This window comes from Pipistrellus kuhlii, unplaced genomic scaffold (assembly GCF_014108245.1).
Source record: "Pipistrellus kuhlii isolate mPipKuh1 unplaced genomic scaffold, mPipKuh1.p scaffold_m20_p_2, whole genome shotgun sequence".
NCBI classification, from domain to species: domain Eukaryota; kingdom Metazoa; phylum Chordata; class Mammalia; order Chiroptera; family Vespertilionidae; genus Pipistrellus; species Pipistrellus kuhlii.
In genome coordinates, this window is record NW_023425515.1 from 94,630,911 (window position 1) to 94,653,716 (window position 22,806).

The 22,806-nt window shown below is 41.8% G+C and overlaps 1 protein-coding gene across 1 annotated transcript in view; it reads right to left on the reverse strand.

The window, feature by feature from the left end:
* Positions 1-22,806, reverse strand: part of GYG1 (glycogenin 1) — a 46,577-nt gene that overhangs the window by 11,832 nt on the left and 11,939 nt on the right. The window contains 1 exon segment of the mRNA XM_045584107.1: positions 9,391-9,517. Within this exon segment, the coding sequence (XP_045440063.1) occupies positions 9,391-9,517 (127 nt within the window).

Below are 22,806 nucleotides of genomic sequence, written 5' to 3' on the forward strand. Positions count from 1 at the left end.
CAGAACTGAATTCTGAAATTATGAATTAAATCCTGTAACAAAATAAATAATTCCCTATAACATTAATTCATTGCACAAAGCTGCCAGACTCTTCCATACACATAACCATTACAGAGGGCAAATGAACCCAGTTCAATATTACACACTTAGCTGAAGTAGCTGTGCCTCCACTTAAACTCTCAAATTTCTGGCACAAAAAGTTGTGGTGTTTTAACTTTTACCTGGAAACCAACTTCACAATCCATTTACTCTCTTTCTGGCCATTTCTATTTAAAAAAGAAGAAGAAAAGAGAAAAGAAAGTAATATCCTTCTGCTGTCATACCCTCAAAGAGTCAGCATTGCCTCTGCTTGAAGAAATTTCAGAAAGGATATATGTACCCCTATGTTCAAAGCAGCACAACTTACAATAGCTAAGATTTGGAAACAGCCTAAGTGCCCATCAGCAGATTATTAGATTAAAAAACTGTGGTACATCTACACGATAGAATATTATGCTGCTATAAAAAGGAACTCTTACCATTTGCAACAACATGGATGGAACTGGACAGCATTATGCTAAACGAAATAAGCCAGTCAGAGAAAGATAAATATCACACCATCTCACTCATATGTGGGATATAATGACCAACATAATTTGATGAGCAAGAATAGATTGATCCAGAGACAATTGGTGGTGGGGGAGGGGGGTTTAGAGAGAGACCAAAGGACTTGAATGCATTCATATTAGCATAACCAATGGACACAGACATTGGCGGTGGGGGTCAATTGGGGAAAAAGGATACATATGTAAAACTTTAGATTAGGGGTGTCGAACTCAATCAGAGAAGGGGCCAAAATCTAAAATCCAGCCTAAATCGCGGGCCGAATGGTTTACTGAACAGTCATAAACTGTCATTGTGATGGAAACGCAGCGGAGTGCAGTGATGACAGCGCAGTGCGGGCCACATTGCAAGGCCTGGCGGGACGGATTTGGCCCGCGGGCCTTGTGTTTGACACATGTGCTTTAGATAATAAAAAATAACAGTAATTTTTAAAAAAGAAATCCACTCCTCTCAATTCTTCGGGCAGATATTCCTGGTCCACAGGCTCGCTGTACATGGGGTGGTATTTGTAGCCTTTGTCATAGCCCAGGTCCTTCATAAGCTGGGTTGGTGAGTTCCTCTGGTGCAGTGGGACAGGGGCAGCAGAGGCTCCGCAGGCAGGTTTTGACGTTGTTGTAGGTGCTATACATCTCAACAGACTTTGGAGCTCTGGCAAAATAGACTACAGACGGCCAGAAGCACCTCACATTCGGGCATGCCTATGAAGTGACAGCCCTGGTAGGCAGCCACTGCTTGTGGTAATGCGGATGGGTCTGCCAGACCTATGTCTTCCCTGGCAAACCTCACCAGTCTCCTTGCCACATACAGTGGGTCCTCTTCTCCTTCGAGCATGTGTGCCAGGCAGTAGTGGGAGGAGCTCGGGTCTGAGCCCTGCATTGAGTTACAAAGAGCAGAGATGCAGTTGTAGGCTCTTCTCCAGCTCCGTCATGTAAAATGTGAGACTTCTGGAGGCCTCCCTTCACATCATTCTCAGCTATCAGAACTCTTCGGGGAGAACAGGTTTGCCCACTCTTCATACAAAACATCTTCCTTGAGCTTAACCTGACCAGCACCACCAGCTGCGGTCCATTCAGTCCAACTTGGACTCTCCACAAAGTTAAACTGCGTTGCTACTCTGGTTGTGGCGTGAACTTCTCCACCCCCACGGGGTCTGGGACTGCGGCCCACACCCACCTGAGCTGCTCAGGGCAGCCAGTGCTGGGAGGTGCCTCAGAGTGCCAGCGGGTCTTTATTTTTAAAAGACTGCATCGCACATGCAGGGCCCCCAGCACCACACTGGCCTGGGCTAGGGGCCAGCGACTGTTTGGAGGCTGGCTATGCCCCCAATCATGGTGGGGGTCCCCTCTGGGGCACTGGACTGGCCTGGGCTAGGGGCCATCAGTGGTTTAAAGGCTGCCCTTGATCCAGGCAGGGGTTCCCTCAATGGTGATCAGTCATCTGGCCATTTAGGTTGTGACACCTCTTGGCCTTTTATTATTACGACTGTCTGAGGATACAACGTTTGTTCCTCCATGCATTAACTCACTGCCTAATGATACACCAGCTGCATGCTGGCAAACACCTCCTCATATGGCACATCTTCCCCTATATCAACAGGAATGCCATTTGGGGACAGTCCACACCCTGGGTTGTGCTGTGACTCGGGCCTGGGCTCCACCTTCATGAGTCTTCAAGCATCTCTTTAATGATAAATCAATGTTGCCCTCCCGGCCAGAGGGAGAACGCTTCTTTTTAAAAATTACTTTCTTTACCCATTCTACCCTAACAATGTGAAAAATTATATCCACTAGATCAAGCATGTCAAACTTGCATCCAGTGGGCTGCTACGAGGCATGTGACCCATTGGACGTGAGTTTGACATGCTTGCACTGATAGTCCTTTCATAGGCAGGGCAGTCCTAGTTTTAAGAAAGTTCTTAATAAGCCTGTTTGACACAGAAACCAAGATCTTAAGGGGCCCTAAATGTGGTTGGAACTGCCCTTTCCGCCCCTAGGTGAGGAATTCCTTGACTGCTAGCAAGATGGGGACATGTGGGAGGAACAAGAGACAAGCAGGACTGTGGGAGGTGCACAGTGTGAGTACCCTCACAACAGCTGCCCAAACTCAGCAACAAAATAAATCACAAATACACGATATAAGTAGGTTTCTTGAAAAAACGGGAAGACCAGAAAGCACTCATGAGGACCCAGAAGTGTGATGGCAGAGATGCATGAGAAGAAGAAAGAAAGGTACTGGGACATGTAGCAATCACGAACCAGCTTCAATGTTCTGGATTGGCTTCTGTCAGCCCTATATCCGTACAGTTAAGAAAAGGGAACTCTGTTTTGAGGAATGGAGGTATTACCGCCACACATCTAACAGATCTATAGAAATGAGTGGGGTATAGGAGGAAAACAGGTTTTCGAGCAAAGACTCTATAGAAAGGACCTGGACGAACCATGAAACCAGGGCTTTTTGAGAGTAAAAGGAGTGGGGAAAGGTGAGAAGTGAGGCAGCTGCTAACTGGGAAACATGGGTCAGGAAGGTGGGAGGGGAGTGGAGACAGGCTTGGAGGTTTTGCACAAGGCAGCCACCATAGCAGATCCCTGGGAACATGAGTGGGACTGGCAGGCCTCACACTGGCTACCTTACGTAAAGTTTGTGGTTATACAGTTAAGACTCACTAGGAACTAACTGTACAAACAGAGCAGTATTTATTCACATGGTGAAGGAGCCTGAAGGGCCAGCTCTCTTACCTTTCATAATAAAACATTTAGCAAACATAATGAGCAAAAGGTCTCAAATACTGTTTTTGAGTCTAGGATTTCAATTAAGTAGATATAAATTTCATGTAATCATTTTTATGTCTCAATCATATTGCCTGAGGAATGTTTTAAAAATTCATTTTCTATTATTTTAATCAATTTACTCCTCAGTCATTTATGAAAATCCAAATTACCATGTCAAAATAAGAGCTCCAATCATAAATATAAGAGGAAATTACTTACTTCTTACTTAAAAGAATATTTTAGCCTAAATACAAATCTGTGAGTATTCCTTATTGAAAGGTAAGCCATGATAATTTTCTGAAATTCTCTCACTCACCAAAGGCAACAATCAAGTATCTGCTGGAACTTATGTTGGCTGGCTAAAACCAAAATAACTGATGAATAAGAAGGGGAAATGTTGATGGCAGAAGATAGTCTTACCTAGCCTCGACCCAGAGCAAGGATAACCAGAAGATTCACTGACTCACTGCTGCTTAGCCATCAAAATACCAGCCAGGAACAATAAACAAGTTGGGAACATATCACAATTGTCTCCTAATCTCTGAGAGGCATTCATTCTGACCCAGTAGTGGGGATTTGTCTCAGTTTGCATGCATCTCTTAAAATAAGTATTCTAATTTTAACCAGCTAGAATCTCAAAAGAGACTTCCAGATCACAAGACACAGCCTGAACCCAAGCCAGCAACAATACTGCTTATGTTAGCCATTAAAATAATCCCAGTGACCTGATGTTACCAAAAGATCAGATAGAATTTTCTTGATTACTTAGCAGTTGAGAAATGCAGCTGGTAACGTGTGGACGAGACTACAGAACTATTCAGAATGGAAAAGGAACTAATACACACAGTGCCCACAGTAAGCTCATATGTGCAGCAGTGCTCAATTAGGCATGAGAGAGAAAGTACAGCTTGGGCAGCCTTCTCTGGAAAGCGCAGAGGCAGGTGGCTACCCTGCACCCACTTCAGCGACACATATTCTCTGGTGCACGGCCATCCTTGCAACTTCTTAGACTGATTCACACACAACAAATTAGTCACCTCTTCTTGCTCCTTAAAATGTCTCTTCTTACCCACTCAGTCTAAATCAAGAGTCATAAACCCAAGTGCCCAAGGACTGGGCTGATCATGCGGCAGTGGACCTGGTGGTGTAGGACTGGGGACCATGAGTGAGCGCATGTCTCATCATTTGAAGACAGCTGCTTCCCAGCAAACAATTGTGGCCATCAGGAATACACCAAATTTTCCCTTGCCTTTCAAGCTAAATAAACCTCCAAATCATGTTCTAGAAATCAGAACATGAGTACTCAAACCCAGTCTAGGACCTAGTTATCTATACTACCTACCAGCTGGCCACTCTTCACAAAGTAGGCCAGGAAAGCCCCAGAGGGGCAGGCCATCAGGAAGACTTCCTGGGCATTGTATGTAATTTTTGGTCTCACCTGGCTGATTGCTTGCACATTCACTCATTTATTAATTCTTTCATTCAACCAACACACTCTGCCTTCCTTCAGAAGCATTGTCCCAGTTCTTATCTGAAGCTGATCTCTCCACTTGTGCATGATGACATGTCCCCTTTCATCTACTCAGGACATCACTCTGGCAAGTCTCCCTTCAGTGTTCTGCATGATTAGTGTTTCTCTCTCCCTTCTTGATCCCTGCCACCAAAGAAACATGTTGTAACTTCTCATCTTTACAAAACCACCCTCACTGGCTCCTATATTCCTGTCCAGCTACCAACACATTTCCCTGCTCCCTTTTAAAGAAAATGCCAGCAGAGCTGTCTACATTCAGGATGTCCCATTATCCATTCTCTGGGACCCGCTTCAGCAGGCTTTCCGCTCCACTGGTCCACCAGAGGAGTTCTTGCCACGACATCAGTGACCACCACATTCCAGGTCCAGTGCCAGTCCTCAGCTGTCCTCTGCCTGACCTGCCATAGCCTGACACAGATGCATCGCACCCCTCCTCCTCTACAGGGTTTCTTTGCTTGGCTTGGACAATACCTCACTTTGCTGGGCTTCTGCTGTGCTGTTCTGACTTTTGTCCCTACTACTCCAAATTTTCCTGCCTCGGGGCTCAGTTTTCAGGACTTTCCTCATAATCACCCTCCTGGTCATATCAGCTTGTCTCATGGCTATAAATATCACTTATATGCTGACAACTCCTATAATTATATCTCACCAGACCTCTCCTATCTCCCAACTCTTACATCTATTTACTTATTCTACATTTTCACCAGGATGTTTAATATGTATCTCCAACCTAATATATCCAAAACTTAATAAATCTCTAGCAATCTGTCCACAAACCTGATTCACCCATGGTCTGTCCCATCTCAGGAGATGGCAACTCCTTTGTTCCAGCTGTTTAGGCCCCTAGTCATAAAAGTCATCTTTGACCTTTTTCCCCCTCATCCCACTGAATATCTGATTTTTTTCATAACAAGCTGGAAATCGGGGTTTCATGTGAAATTCCCTAATTTTTAAGCATTGACAACTCAAGAAAAACAAAACACCTAAATGAAAGAAACAAGGAGGCCACTCCATGGCTTCTCAATCCACCTACCATCGCCCTGCTGTGAGAGGGAAGGCCAGCCAACCCCGGGGCTTCTTGTCTGGAGACCACCACGGTTGTTCTGAGCCCAGCAGAGGGATTTTAATTCATGCTGAGCTCCCAGAGGCCCACAGGCTCTTTGGGAAGTATAATGGCCTGAATGTCCAGGATAGTCTATTTCAGCTTAAAAATCTGGATCACTATTTTACATGAACTTGAAACAAAAAAGAAATGTAACTATCTGCCTGAATTTTCAGCCCTTCTTAATTGTAGGGGGGGGGGGGGGAAGTAAGAAAAAAATGTTTCTAGAGATGGATCTCTGAAAAAAAAAAAAAAAATCAGAAAACAACCCAAAAATAAACAAACAGAAAAACCCACCAAAAGCATTTTCTGGCAGAGGGAAGGTAAAAAAATGCTCTATGATCTGGTTTCAACATTCCTAAAAAGGCAGCAAAGGGCTGAGAGAAGGCATTTCTTGGAACAGTGTTACCACAGAACAATAGCCCTGCTACCCCCAGGGGTGAGCTGCAAGGACACAGCACTAACTCCTGCCAGGCTGCAGGCCAACTGACTAACTGTGGAGCTGCTCCCCAGTTCCCCCTTCATCACATACTCTAGGACTATGCTAATAAACTAATGACATTTCCAAAATAGCACTATTTTGTTGAGCGAGGAAGACAGGACCATCCTAACCATTTTGATAATTTAGATCTCAAACTTGTTTTCTGAGAAATGTATTTAGGGAATATTAAAAAACAAAACAAACAACAACAAAAAACTGGGTTTCTGAGAGAGGAGCCAAGGTCTAGCAAACAAGTCTATCTTCCCCCTAAAAACTAACTGGTCTCCATCTGCTTGTTTTTCTTTGTCAAATAAAACAAATGTGAGAAGTGCCTGTGCAACCAGGCTATGACTGAAAAGGACAGTGTACTCAGTTGGGTAGTAAGGTAAAAGTCAGAATCCCAACGAACCAAGGGGATTTCTTGGCACTGGGGACCATGTTACAAGAAAACACGAATCTTTAAACACGAGGATGACCCTGTTTGAGAAGTGAAACCAACTGACAGGATGTCAGATTCTTATGTCTTAACATATTTATCCCAGGAGGAGTGCTCACTGTGCAGAACTCAGTGGGATGGTGGGTAGAACTGCTCATACTATTTTTTAAAATAATACTTTATTAAAAAAAATATATATATATAAATATATATATATATATATATTATTGATTTCAGAGAGGAACGGAGAGGGAGAGAGAAAATCATTGCTCAGCTGCCTCCTACATTACCCCTACTGGGGAGGAGCCTGCAAGCCGGGCATGTGCCTTTAACTGGAATCAAATCTGGGACCCTTCAGTCTGCAGGCCAACACTCTATCCACTGAGCCAAACTGGCTAGGGCTGCTCACACTATTTTTTAAAATATATTTTTATTGATTTCAGAGAGAAAGGGAGGGAGATATAGAAGCATCAATGATGACAGAGAATCAATGACTGGCTGCCTTCAGCATGCTCCACACTGAGGATTGGACCCTTAAGTAGGGCATGTGCCCTGACCAGGAATTGAACTGTGACCTCCTGGTTCATAGGTCGACACTCAATCACTGAGCTGAACCAGCCTGGCTGCTCACACTATTAACGATTACTTCGCCTTTGCACTCTCATCTTCTTGCTTGCTTAGCTGGATCCAGTCAAATTAAGCCACTGCCCTATTACACACAAATTCAGTTCTAGGGGTCAGCTATCATAGTTTGCCGGAACATGGTTCAAACAGGCAGGGTTATGAGACATTATTAAAATGAATCAGGCCCACATTGTCAAGCAAGACAGGTTACTTCATAAGGCCAAGGACTGAGAGGCAATTAATGCTTCTCTTATTCTATCCCTTGACAATGATACCTGTTGTTTGCTTTCCTCAAACCACAGTTGGTATATTTTTGAGTTTGCCTGTATTGTGCTATAAAGAGGAGAGAATCAAGAGACTACAGTATGTTGGAGAAACATGCCAAGATAATAGGTAGGGAGGAAAGCACACAACATACTTATAATCCTTATCTGGGGCCATGACAGAGTCTGTACAGAAAAGGAAACATTTCTACCATGAAGTCCATCCTCATTCCTGTGGTGCTAGACTATCGGGAGGACTTTGGCTAAGGAACCATGAAGAGCAAGTTTTCTGCTCACTCAGGAATGCTCTGGCGCGACAAACTGGAGAGCCAAGCCCAGCTCAGTGGGAGCTCGGCTGCTCATGGCTACGTTTCAGGATCAACCTGACAGCTTGGCCTCTGCTCAGGAAACCTGAGTCATCTTTCTGGTTCAACACAGTGAGTCAGAGGCTGAAGGATGGGACCCAAACACTCACAGTGAGACAAGTGTTGCAACTTGGCTGCATTGGTTGCTGAATTAGAACAGCACCAGGGACAGTGCCAAACAAGCACATTGCCAAAACAATGCCCTCCACTGAGCATGACTGAATTCACTTCATGACTGAATTCACTTCATCCTCATGACAACACTTTGAGGTTTTACTTTTCTCCTTATTTTGCGTATGAGGAACTAAGGCACAGAGCCTAAGCTAGACAGCAGGTAAGAGCAGAGTAAGCCACACACTCACCTTTCTTGCTTCAGAGATTATTACTTGAGATATTCCATCTGCACTCAGGTCTGTTCCTCCCACTTTACATGATTACCTCTCATACTGCTCACAGTATCCTCTGTGGACATGGAGGCAGAGAAGTCTAACTTCTGCTGAACCACAAGTTCAGTAACTATCAATCATCCAGGAAGTGGCTATTCCAGGATGTGACTGAGGGAGTCCACTCTTGGCCATGCCACCACACTGCTGTTAGCATCTTAACTCCCAGCACCACATGGAAAGAGCTATTAAGACCCTCATTTACAAATGAGGAAGCAGAAACTAAGCTAGCTGCAGAAGCTGGGTCTGTACCCAATCTGTTCCTGACTATGACATACAGATGGTTTATCAGAGGTCCAGGTAACCCAGGAACTGGTGGGTCCTTTCCCAATAGGCAGCTAAATGCCCTGAAGGTTATTCTAAGTAGAAAGGCATAGGGATCGATATCATCAAGGCCTCTCCCCATCACAGCCATGCTTCTTGCAAGAAAAAGACTTCCCTCAGTTTCCCATCTGTTACTGCCCTTAGACTGACCATGCACCCTAAAATCTTTTTTTTTAAATATAATTTATTGATTTTTTACAGAGAGGAAAGGATAGGGATAGAGAGCTAGAAACATCGATGAGAGAGAAACATCGACCAGCTGCCTCCTGTACACCCCTCACCGGGGATGTGCCAGCAACCAATGTACATGCCCTTGACCGGAACAGAACCTGGGACCTTTCAGTCCGCAGACCGACGCTCTATCCACTGAGCCAAACCAGTTTCAGCCACCCTAAAATCTTAAATCTACTCCCCTTCCCTTACCATCCCCATACTGTTGTTTCCACTTACGCTTTAAATGCTGGGAGGTAGGAGTATATAGAAATGCTGCTTAGGTTATAAATAAATGGCAGGTGTTTTCTGATATCTGTTGTTGCCCAGCTGCTAAAAAACATGTTCAGTAAACCCTGGTCCCCACCTGAAAGAAAAATAAAACAAAAACAAATTAAAGTCACAGACCCAAGGGACTATTCAATAACTTCATAGGACTACTAGGTGGACCGGTTAATAATGCAGATTTTGTAATTAAAAAACACATGATAATTTTAAGAGAAACATCAAAAGCACTTTACTCAAAGTAATGGCTATCGCTAGCTATGCATTTCCCCAATATTTCAGGTAATTTTTGGACACCATCCCAATAGGACTTTTCTTGTTTTGAGGCAAACTATTCAAAGACCCAATTTTCCACTTCTTCGTTTATTTTGAAGTGCTGCTCAGAAAGTGCATGTGCCATTGATCAGAACAAGTGGTAATCTGAAGGAGCAAGGTCTGATGAATATGGCGGGTGGATTAATACTTCCCAGGCAAGATCTTTTAATGTGTCTTTAACTGGTTTTGAAGTGTGTGACAGTGCATTATCATGAAGCAAAATTACTTTGCCATGTTTTCTGGCCCATTCTGGTTGCTTCAGGATCAAGGCATGGTTCAAATTGATTTATTTGTTGTTGGTTGTGATCTGTATTAATGGTTTTAGAAGCTCATAATACACCACACCTTCCTGATCCCACCAAATGCAGAACACTGTCTTCTTTCCGAAGTGATTTGGCCTTGCAGTCAGTGTTGATGGTTGACCTGGATCAACCCATCATTTTATGCGTTTGGAATTCTCAAAATAAATCCAGTGTTTACAAGTATCTTGAGATGAAGCATGTTCACCATAAGCTTCCCAAAGTATACAATAACTTTCAGCAGTACTTTTCTTCAAAATAAAGTAATGAATTAAAACTTTCTGCAAATGCTTTTTTGGCATGAAATTTAATATTTTTAAACATAAAAGTATGTATAATGTTAACACTTTCAGAAAATTTGACATATGAAGTTTTGAAGCTTGCTGTCAACACAACAAAACAGCATACACATCAAATTGTATATATATTAAAATATGTGTAACTCCATCTATTGAAAAAAAATCCACATTATTAACCAGTACATCTGGTATATACATAGACCTTTCAAAACAGATACTAATTCCATGTTAAACCTAAGGACATTTTAGGAAGTGGTCATTTCTCTAAGTTAATTCATTAATTCAACAAATATTTACTGAGCAACTACTATGTGCCAGACACTGCAGCAGGCACTGGAAAGTCATTATCTTCACCAGGATTTGGGAGGGGTGGGGTCAGGGGTACCAATACCAGCAAACCAAGAATTAATAAACATCATCAGAAACAGGGAAGAAGAAACAACCAAGATGGTGGCATAGGTAAACACCTCTTCTTGCTGCCTCTCACAATCACATCAAAACTCCAACTAAAAGACAAAACAAATATTCAGAACCATAGGAAAGCTGGTTGGGTGGAAGTTCTCAGGGGGATGTGGGAGGAGATTGGACAAAAATCTTACACCTATAGATGAGGACATTGTGGGGGAGGGTGTAAGGGCATGGTGTGGGAACTGGGTGGAGGGGAGTTATGGAGGGAAAAAAGAGGAACAACTGTAATAATCTGAACAATAAATATTTATTAAGCCCTAACAGGTTTGGCTCAGTGGATAGAGGGTTGGTCTGTGGAGTGAAGGGTTCCAGGTTTAATTCTGGTCAAGAGCATGTACCTTGGTTGCAGGCACATCCCCAGTAGGTAGTGTGCAGGAGGCAGCTGATCGCTGTTTCCCTCTCATTGATGCTTTTTTTGTTTTGTTTGTTTGTTTAAATATATTGTATTGATTTTTTTACAGAGAGGAAGGGAGAGGGATAGAGAGTTAGAAACATCGATGAAAGAGAAATATTGATCAGCTGCCTTTTGCACATATGGGGAATGTGCCTGCAACCAAGGTACATGCCCTTGACTGGAATTGAACCTGCAGCCAATGCTCTATTCACTGAGCCAAATGGGTTAGGGCAGGCAGAATACAGCTCTTTTGAAGTTCAAGGCTGGTGCACTGAACAGTTGTTTCTCTCCTCAGAATGCTTTGCCCTGAGACCCAATTTTCTTTGTAAACACACAGCTGGTCTCATTGGTTGGCATTACTATTTGTTTTTTCTTGGTTTTGAAAGGAACTTTTAAATAATGAGATTTATTTAATACTTGGAGCTAAGTAATAAGACCAGGGTATTAAGTTTAAAGTCCAACTGTCCCTTACCCATCCTCTGTGTGTTCCATCCTTTCCAAATGCCCTCAGTCAGCTCTTTGGATCAAGAGCATTTGTTCAACCAATGTCTATGGAGCAACCTCTTTGTACGAAGAGGCTCTCATAGGTCCTCATTCCTCAAGAGACAGACAGTTCAACAGAAAACTAGTTTTGCCCTTGTAACTTCTAAAGAATAATAAAGATGGCATCAGGATATATGCTCACTTGTTATTAGAACAAAAGAAGATTTTTAGATATATAGACAAATTAACATATTTTGAGAAATAAAATATTAAGGCTAAAACACCATATTCATTAGAAGCTCACTTTGGATTCCACACACACACAAAAAAAAGAGGTACAGAGACCTAAAGTCTTACTCATTTCCTTTAACACATAATCATCATAAATGACAAAATAACAGACATAGAATAGATGCAAAGTGGCAAGGGGTTAGATAGGGTGGCAGAGAGCATGAGGAATCCTGTGATGGACCTGCTCTTTACCCTGACTGCAGTGGTGTCATACAAATCTACACACAGGATAAAAATGCACAGAAGCACCTGTGAACACATACCAATGAATACATGCAAAACTGGTAAATCTAAATAAGGCTGGTGGATTGTATCAATGTCAAATTCCTGGCTCTGGAGTTATAATTATGTAAGATGTTGTTACCACTAGGGGAAACTGGTGAAGGGAATATGGGATCTCTATATTGTTTCTCACAACTACATGTAAATCTACAATTTGCTCAAAAGTTTTTGGTCTTTTTCTAAATCTAAGAGTTATGTTCTTAAAATGCAAAATGCAATCAAGAACTGATAGTCATTAGATTCTAAATTCCCAAGGACAGGGTGTATGGCTCTTTTTATTTAGCACTGTAAATTCGAGCAGCTAGCAGAATGCCTTACACATAGATAAAATATTTGTAGGATGAAAGTGAGAACCTTGAAGATATTCTGTAACAGTAGAAAAGTTGAAATAACTTAAATATTCCACCATAGAGGAACTGTTAGTACACTGTTATGCTAACCATTCATGGCAATATTATTTAGCCATTAAAACTAATGGGTTATAAAGATCACCATCCATCATGTAATATAAACAAATACTGTGACATACATCGCGATTATAATTAAAAGCATAAACATTCGTATGGGGGGGGGGGGAAAGTAAATACTATGTAAGAAGAATGGTATTACATATGTTCCCTCACCCTGACTTTTTCTTAATACTATTACATTTTTGTAATTTTAAAGTAACAATACAATCAGGGACAAGAATGAGAATTTTTTGAATTGTGTTAAGATCTTTCCTTTCTAAACATTCTTTGCTTGTTAATTTTTTCTTGTTATAAAGCATGATACTATCAAAGGAAAAATATATGTATATGTTATAAAACATATCCTACCTATCGATAATAAAAGAATAATATGCAAAAAACCAACATGGAGGCATAAGTAAACAACTAATCTCCCTCCTCACACAACAATTTTAAAACTACAACTAAAAGACAAAACATCTATCACTCAGAACCACGGGAAAGCTAGCTGAAAGAGAAAGGAGCACAAGCTCTGAAAAGCTGAAAAGCCTAGGTATGGAGGCACACGAATTGGGCTGGTAGCGGGTGACTGGGTGGTGGCTTTTTTTCAACCAGAAAGGAAACAAGCTTCCGATCACTTTGAAATCCAGTTTCTGGGGTGAGTCAGGGGTCCCAGATGCCTATGGGGAGAAGCTGGTCTGTCCTGTTGACCATTGGATCCAAAAGTGAGGGTGACTTTTTTGCAGAGATGCACACAGCAATCATTGTTTACTGCACTGGAGCGTGGGGACTTGGAAATACGGAAAGGCAGAGACAGCTGATGGCACCCATTGCTGTTTGCCACACCCCAGCCTAGTGACATCCTGAGGCCCCGACCCACACATTCTACAAACCTGCCCAGGCTCCACACAGCTGCTTTTGCATATAAATGGCCTATATTGTGGCAACTTAACAAAATAAACTGCAGCTCCAGCTCCAAAATGGCCAAATCCCAAGCAAAAAGGAGAAAACTGTAGTTCTTGCGGTAGCTCCTGCTGGGTGGCCTCAGGCAGTAGATGAATTGCACCCCATTGGAGATCCAGAAACTAGTGAATCTAGTGGTCAGTGTGAGTCGACACCAGTCAACTACTCTCATAAGGGAGACATTCAAGAGGCAGACTCAGTAAGCACCAAAGCCCTACGGGAACAAGTCCTCCTCCATAAACGTGGCTCTAACACAGAAATTCTTCCATTATAGACACAGCGGGTCCTCATAGCCAATTGGCCTAGAGGTCAATTCTACCCAGTGACACCAACAACAATCAAGACTTAACTACAACAAGGATGTACACACAGTCCACAAAAGGGTGCACCAAGAGTGTCCAAATCAGGCAACTGGAAGGCTGACCCATTGAACCATATAGGACACCCAGGCCCACAAAGCTACCCTATCAACTCAGGGAAGCAGCGAAAATGCCAAGAAAAGGAAGGAGATCTCAAACAAAAGAAATGGAGGAGGACAAAAGACTGGATATAGAGTTCAAAACCATGGTTATAAAGTTTTCCAAGAATTTCCTAGAAAAGGCTGATAAATTTAATGAGACGCTCAAGAATATGAAAAAGAAATTAAACCAACTAGAAATGAAACATACACTGACTGAAATAAAAAATATTATACAGAGACCCAACAGCAGACTAGAAGAACGCAAAAATCAAGTCAAAGATTTGGAATACAAAGAGGCAAAGGACACTCTTCCAGAAAAGCAAGAAGAGAAGAGAATCCAGAAATGAAGATAGTGTAAGAAGCCTCCTGGACAACTTTAAGCGTACAAACATCAGAATTATGGGGGTGCCAGAAGAAGAGAGAGCAAGACACTGAAAACCTATTTGAAGAAACTTCCCCCACCTGGTGAAAGAAATAGACTTACAAGTGTAGGAAGCACACAGAACCCCAAACAAAATGAATTCAAAGAGGACCACACCAAAACACATCATAATTAAAATACCAAGGGCAAAAGACAAAGAGAGAATCTTACAAGCAGCAAGAGAAAAGCAGTTAGTTTCCTATAAGGAAGCACCCATAGGATTATCAACTGATTTCCTCAAAAGAAACTACGAAGGCCAGACGGGAGTGGCAAGAAATATTCAAAGTGATGAATAGCAAGAACCTACAACCAAGATTACTCTACCCAGCAAAGTTATTCAGAACTGAAGGGCAGATAAAGAGCTTCACAGATAAGAAAAAGCTAAAGGAGCACATCACCACCAAACCAGTATTATATGAAATGCTAAAAGGTGTTCTTTAAAAAGATAAAAAAGAAGAAAAAAGTAAAGATAAAAATTATGAACAACAAATACATATTTATCAACAAGTGAATCTAAAAGTCAAGTAAATTAAAAATCTCATGAACAGAATAAACTGATGAATATAATAGAATCAGGGGCATAGAATGGGAGGGGATTGATAATTCTTAGGGAGAAAGGGGTGTCTGTGTGGGGGGTATGGGAAGAGACTAGACAAAAATCATATACCTATAGATGAGGACAGTAGGGGGGGAGGTAAGGGCAGAGGGTGGATGGGGACCAGGTGGAGGGAGCTACTGGGGGAAGGGGAGTGAAGAGAAACAATTGTAATAATCTGAACAATAAAGATTTATTTTAAAAAATTAAAAATAAATAAATAAGAATAATATGCAAACTAACCATCACTCTGCCATGCCCACAAGCCACGCCCACCAGCCCACAGAACAAATATGCAAATTAATCCCAACCAAGATGGCTGCAGACACAGGGTGCAGGAGAGAGGCTAGGGTTGCCCCTGGCAATAGAAGAAGCCAAACTTCTGTAGCCCTGGCTGGCCTAGGCCTCCACTCCAGGCTATCAAGTTTCAATTATAGAAAGTAAACAAATCCAAACAGAAATGGCGGCAGCCACAGAGCAAGCAGGAGGCTAGGCTCCACTCCAGGCTACAAAGTTTCAATTGTAGAAGGTAAATAAATTCCAGACCAGGGCTTCTGCTTGGGTCGCTGGGGGGCATGGCTGGCCTTCAAACCAGCACAGGCCCCTTGCCCAGGATGCCCCACGCCCCAAGGGAACCCCTACCCTGATCCGGGACACCCTTCAGGGCAAACCAGCTGGTCCCCACCCATGTACCTCTATCCTATCTAATAAAAGAGTAATATGCAGATTGACCATCACTCCAACACACAATATGACTGCCCCCATGTGGTCAAAGATCCTGCCCCCATGAGGACACAAGATGGCCACCACAAGATGGCCACCACAAGATGGCCAGCAGGGGAGAGCAGTTGGGAGGGACCAGACCTGCAAGGGAGGGCAATTGTGGGTGATCAGGCAAGCAGGGGAGGGCAGTTGGGAAGCACCAGGCCTGCAAGGGAGGGCAGTTAAAAGGGACCAGGCCTGCAAGGGAGGGCAGTTGGGGTTGATCAACCCTGCAGAAAAGGGCAGTTAGGGGTGAACTAGGCCAGCAGAGGAGGGAAGTTGGGGGCAAACAGGCTGACAGGGGAGCAGTTGGACATCAATCAGGCTGGCATGAGAGTGGTTAGGGGTGATCAGGCTGGCAGGCAGAAGTGGTTAGAGGCAATCAGGAAGGTAGGCAGATGAGCAGTTGGGAGCCAGCAGTCCTGGATTGTGAAAGGAATGTCTGACTGCCCGTTTAGACCGGATCCAGTGGGATCGGATCTAAACGGGAGTCGGACATCCCTTGGAAGGGTCCCAGATTGAAGAAGGTACAGGCTGGGCTGAGGGACAATCCCCCCGCACCCCACACAAATTTTGTGCACCGGGCCTCTAGTTAATAATAAACCTCTACACTCCCAACATCAATTTAAGAACTGAAACATTACCACTATTGTTTAAGTTCTCTATGTGGACTCCCCAATCCAATCTCATTGTCCCCAATCCCAGAAGTAACAACTAATCATGAATTTAGTTTGCAGAATTGTTTTGATTTCCTTTATTTTACCAACATGTATTTAATCTGACAACATATGAAGTTTTGTTGGTTCATGAACTTTGTAAAAGTGTATATCGTATTTTTTCTACTTATTTTTTTAAAATATATTTTATTGATTTTACACAGAGAGGAATTGAGAGGGACAGAGAATTAGAAACGTTGATGAGAGAGATACTAACCAGCTGCCTCTTGCACACCCCCCACTGGGGATGTGCCCGCAACCAAGGTACGTGCCCTTGACCGGAATCAAACCCGGGACCTTTCAGTCCGCAGGCCGACGCCCTATCCACTGAGCCAAACCAGTCCCGGCAACTTCTTATTTTCTTATGCCATACTATAATACTTTTGTTAAGCAATTCTAGTTTTACTATTTTCTATACGTAATCTAGTGAAGAAATCCATCTAATTTCAAGGAGTCAGAATAGCAATTGCAGAATATTAAACTCCACCCAGACTACAGAATCAGAATCCACATTTAAATCCCCAAATAGAAAATTGCAGAAGAAGCAGGCCTGCCAAGAATCTCAACTCAGGGCCAGGCTGAAAATATCACTAAATTGGAGAATATTCACCTGGAATTTTCAACTGTGGTCCAGCTGAGGAGGTGACTTATAACAAGGAAAAACAGAAGGAATTTAAGACCAGTAGGAAGGGCAAGGTTGAGAAAATAGGGAAGCCCAGAGAGTAGGGAACTAAACTACGGGAAGAATTGTTCCAGGAGCACAAGCAGGGCTCCATGCACCAGTGGCAGCAACCTGACTAGGTGTGCTTCCTGACATGGCGGTGTACCCTGAAGTGCCATTATCATCCAAACAGCTGTGAAAGATAACAGGCCTGCAGTGGAGTGTATACCCAGCAAACCAGAGCCAGTGTGGGAGAGAGCTGCAGTTTCTATTGCTTTTTTTTTTTTTTTTTTTTTTTTAATCTCTAAACCCAGAGCAGCACAGTTTTCATTTGCAACTGCACAACCAAGGTATTGGTGCAGGGAGGGAGGCACAGAATTGAGGTGCCTGAAGCCAGGCAGGGTTGGGAAGCAGGGCAGAGATGCTTGGAAAAGCAGAGGACAGAAAATCCTGCATTGGACTGTTCATACACTTCCAAACAGAAATGGCCATTCTCTCTGGGAGGAGCTATCTGCTCTCAACACTCAGGGCAGATTATGAAAAAAAAAAAACACAAAGCAAAGCAAAGCAAAACAAAACAAAACCAAAACAAAACACCTCTGCCCTAGGTAATACAGCCTGCCACATCCTGGACTTTGAGCTTTGCAGGGATCAAACCTGCATCCAAGGTACGTGCCCTTGACTGGAATCGATCCTGAGACTCTTCAGTCTGCAGGCTGATGCTCTATCCAGTGAGCAAAGAGGCTATGGCCATTCCTCTAATTCTTTCACCTTATTTAAGCTCTGTTTCTACAGATCCTACCCCCATCTCCTTTTTTTTCTGGGTGATTTTTGCTTGAGCTTTTTAGTTTCTTTGTATTTTCTCCCATATTTTATCTTTCTTTTTCTTTTTTTTAAATCATTCTTGCTCCCTTTTCTCTTTTCTAATTCTCTTTCCTCTGGTGGTCACTTTTGTTGGGGCTATAGAGGTCTTGAGTACATTCTTATTCTGCTCCTTCTGTGTTGTGTCTCATTTAGTTGTATTTTGTGTAGTTCAGATAGCTCCTCCACAATAGTTGCACAACATGGTAGGGAGTGAGCCAGATAATCAGACACTTTGAGAGGAGACTCCATCCACAAATGGGACAATAACATTCAAGTCCCAACTACAACAGGAGAACACAAATATCCTAAGTAGAGGGCCTTTCTATAGCATGAGAATACCCAGGCCAGGAGACCTGAGAGTCTGCACTACTGGGTCCCACAAACATCTACCATATGAGACCAACCAAAAAAATGTGGGTGGCATAGTAGTTTGATTTAATACATAGAAACAAATGCAAAGAAAAAGCAAAATTGAGGAGACAAAGAAACAACCCCCAAATGAAAGAAAAAAGAGGAATCAACCTAAAAGGAAATAAAGAAATGGATGCAAATAATTTGTCAGAGAAAGAATTCAGAGTAATGATTATAAGGGTATTCAAACATCTGAGTGAGAATTACAAGCAAATCAATGAGAATTATAAGGAGTAAGAATCAAGAGAAAATGAAGAACAACATAGCTGCAATAAAGAACACCCTGGAGGTTTCAACAGTAGGCTAGAAGAATCTGAGGGCTAAATCAGTGAGTTAGAAGACAAGATAGAGAAAAAAAAACCACACCCAAGCAGAGCAGCAACTGGAAAAAAAATTAAAAAGCAGGAGAGTTTAAGGGAGCTTTGTGACATAACATCACATAATAGGGGTGTCAGAAGGTAAGGAAGCTGAGCACAGATAAAAAACCTGTTGGAAGAAATACTGACAGAAAACTTCCCAGACTTGGGGAAGAAAAAGTCACACACGTCTCAGAAGCACAGAGAGACCCAATTAAGATGAATGCAAAAAGACCTATATCATGACATATCATAATTAAGTTGGCAAAAGTAAAAGACAAAGAATGAAACTTAAAATTGGAAAGAGAGACAGAAAGTACCTACAAGGGATCTCCCATTAGACCACATGTGTCAAACACAAGGCCCGCGGGCCAAATCCGTCCCGCCAGGCCTTGCAATGTGGCCCGCACCGCGCTGTCATCACTGCACTCCGCTGCGTTTCCATCACAATGACAGTTTATGACTGTTCAGTAAACCATTCGGCCCGCGATTTAGGCTGGATTTTAGATTTTGGCCCCTTCTCTGATTGAGTTCGACACCCCTACATTAGACTATCAACTGATTTCTCAACAAAACTCATCAGGCCAGAAGGAAATGGCATGAAATAATACAAAATGATGCAAAGCAAGGGACTGTATCCAAGAATACTCTATCCAGCAAGGCTATCATTTGAAATTGAAGGGGAATTCAGGAGCTAAGCAGACAAAAAAAGGGTAAGGGAGTTTATTGCCACCAAACCAGCAGTGCAAGAAATGCTAAAGGGACTGTTGTAAAAAGAAGAAATAGAAAGGGAAGAAGGGACACAGGCATAAAGAATACAGATGGTGACAAAGAAGAACCTATCAATAATAACTTTAAATGTAAACAGATTAAATGCTCCAATCAAAAGACAAGGGTAGCTGAATAGATTAAAAATCATGACCCATATATATGCTGTTTACAAGAGAACCACCTTAGAACAAAGGACTCACACTGACTGAAAGTGAAAGTATGGGGGAAAATTTCAGGCAAATGAAAGTGAAAAAAACCCCCAATACTTATATCTGACAAAATAGACCTCAAAGTGAAGGCCCTAAAAAGAAATAGGGAAGGCCCCTTCATAATATTAAAAAGATCGATTAAACAAGAGGCTGTAACTCTGATAAACACATATGCACCCTATATAGGAGCATCCAAATATATATAAAAAAAACTTCTGGAGGATATCAAGGGAGAGATCAGCAATAATACAATCATAGTAGGGGACTTTAGTACCCCACCGACATTATTGGCTGAATATTCTAGACAATAATCAACAAGAACAGCAATCCTAAATGACATTCTAAAACAGATGGAACTAATTGACATCTTCAGAACATTCCACGCCAAAGTTACAGAATATAAATTCTTCTCAAGTGCACATGGGGCATTTTCAAAGATAGACCACATGTTAGGACACAAGCTAAGACTCTACAATTTCAAGACTGAAATCATATGAAGCTTCTTCTCAGACCACAATGGCATGAAATTAGACATCAATACAATAAAAATGCTCAAAAACATTTGGAGATATATATATATGGAGGCTAATAGTATGCTATTAAATAATGAATGGGTTACCAAAGAGATCAAAGAAGAAATAAAAAACATCCTGGAAACAAATTAAAAAAAAAGCACACACAACAATCCAAATCTATGGGCCACAGTGGAAGTCCTGAGAAGGAAGTTCACTGCACTACATGCCTACATCAAGGGGAAAAAAAAATTGTAATAAATTATCTAACACTACAATTTAAAAAATTAGAGTACAAGAAGAAAAGGCCTTCTAAAGTAAGTTGAAGGAAAGAAAAAACAAAAATCAGAGTGTATATAAATGAAATAGAAACAAAAACAAACAAAATCCAAAAAAATCAATAAAACCAAGAGCTGGTTCTTTGAAAGAATAAATAAGATTGATGAACTTCTAGTCAGACTCATCAAGAAACAAAAAGAGGATCCAAACAAACAAAAATTAATAGGTGAAATAACAACTGATGCCACAGAAATACAAAGGATCGTAAAAAATATATATATATATTATATATATATATAATATATATGTATATGTATATATATATGTGTGTGTGTGTGTGTGTGTATATATACATATATATAAAACGACTTTATTCCACAAACATCAAATTGCATTAAGGCTGCTTTCTTCAAATTAAGCAACAAGTGCATAAGTTTCATCACACCTGAGTGTGTGGAGCCAGAACTACTGATTAGTATCTATGTATAATATCATGACCTCTCCCTCTCACTGCTAACAGGTCCTGAAGTTAACCTTATCTTGTCACATTTTATAAAATGTTAGTTTACAGTTATTTCACAAAAGCTATTGTTCAACTTTCAGGAAAACATGTAACTTCAGTTGTGAAGTAAATGGCAAGACAGTTTGCAAATACAAACACCAGTATAGGAACTTAAGACACTTAGCTATGGGAAGTTAGGTGCCAGCCAGTCATGAATCAGGTATTTAGTCACTGGCTCTAAATTCTTTTTTTTTTTTAAATATATTTTATTGATTTTTTACAGAGAGGAGGAGAGAGGGATAGAGCTAGAAACATCGATGAGAGAGAAACATCGACCAGCTGCCTCTTGCACACGCCCTATCGGGGATGTGCCCACAACCAATGTACATGCCCTTGACCGGAATCGAACCTGGAACCTTTCAGTCCACAGACCAATGCTCTACCACTGAGCCAAACCAGTTTCGGCCTCTAAATTCTAATACTCTAGATTCTGGGAGGAAAGAAGTCAAGGTACCTAGCATGATTTGCTGTATCAGTATTCTCTTGGCCAGCACTGGTGTTTGGGGGTAAGGGTGTGTGACTGAGGACCAGTGATTAGAAGCTTGACAGCCACATTCTTTCCCATTAGAAGAGCCATAAAAGCAGCTGAAAACGCTCAGTCATTAGCAGCCTTGTCAGTGGACAGCAGGCCCCATCACTTTTTGTATGCAAGAAATTAAGACTTGCAAGATGTTCAGACTAAGATACAGTCATGTGCAAACCAGTTTCCTTTAACACCAGCTTAAAAATTCGGGGGCTTAAGCCCCGTGTTCAGGAAAACTGGGCAAGAGAGAGGGGTTGGGCAGATACCTGTGAATGTTAGAAAATGTATGGTACGGTGAAAAGTCTGAAAATGTTCATCTCGCCTGTGGCATAACACTTAAACAAAATTAGGCACAGTATGGATAAACCTGAGGCAAAACAAGGTTACTGCCATTAAACAGGTTGTAGCTCACAAAGAAATATTCTATTAATATTAAGCATAAGTCCAATAAGTCTTTATGTTACACAGGTTTGGATTCAATAAGATAGTATAGTAGTCCCTCCTTATTTGCAGGGAATACATTCCAAGACCCCCAGTGGATGCCTGAAACTGCAAATAGTGCCAAACCCTATATACTGTCTTTTCCTATACATACATACATACATACATGCATACGTACATGTACACTTTATGGCTTCTCTTTGGCATTTCTGAATTGCCAGTCTCACTACTCTTGCACTTTGGGGCCATTTTTAAATAATATAAGGGTTACTTGAATACAAGCACAGCAACATCGACAGTCAATGTGATAACCAAGATGGCTAAAAAAGGGAAGCATATACAATGGAGAGATGCTGGAGAAAGGGATGACTCAGAATGGACTAGAACAGAATGAGATTTCTCATACTATTCAAAATGGCATACAATTTACAACTTATAAATTGTTTCTTTCTAAAATTTTCCATGTTTACTATTTTTAAATCATGGTTGACCACAGGTAACAAACCACAAAAGCAAAAGTGTGGAAAAAAGGAGACTACTGCAAACCCCTCCAAATAGGAGCAGGCTCCCACCACACGAGTGAAT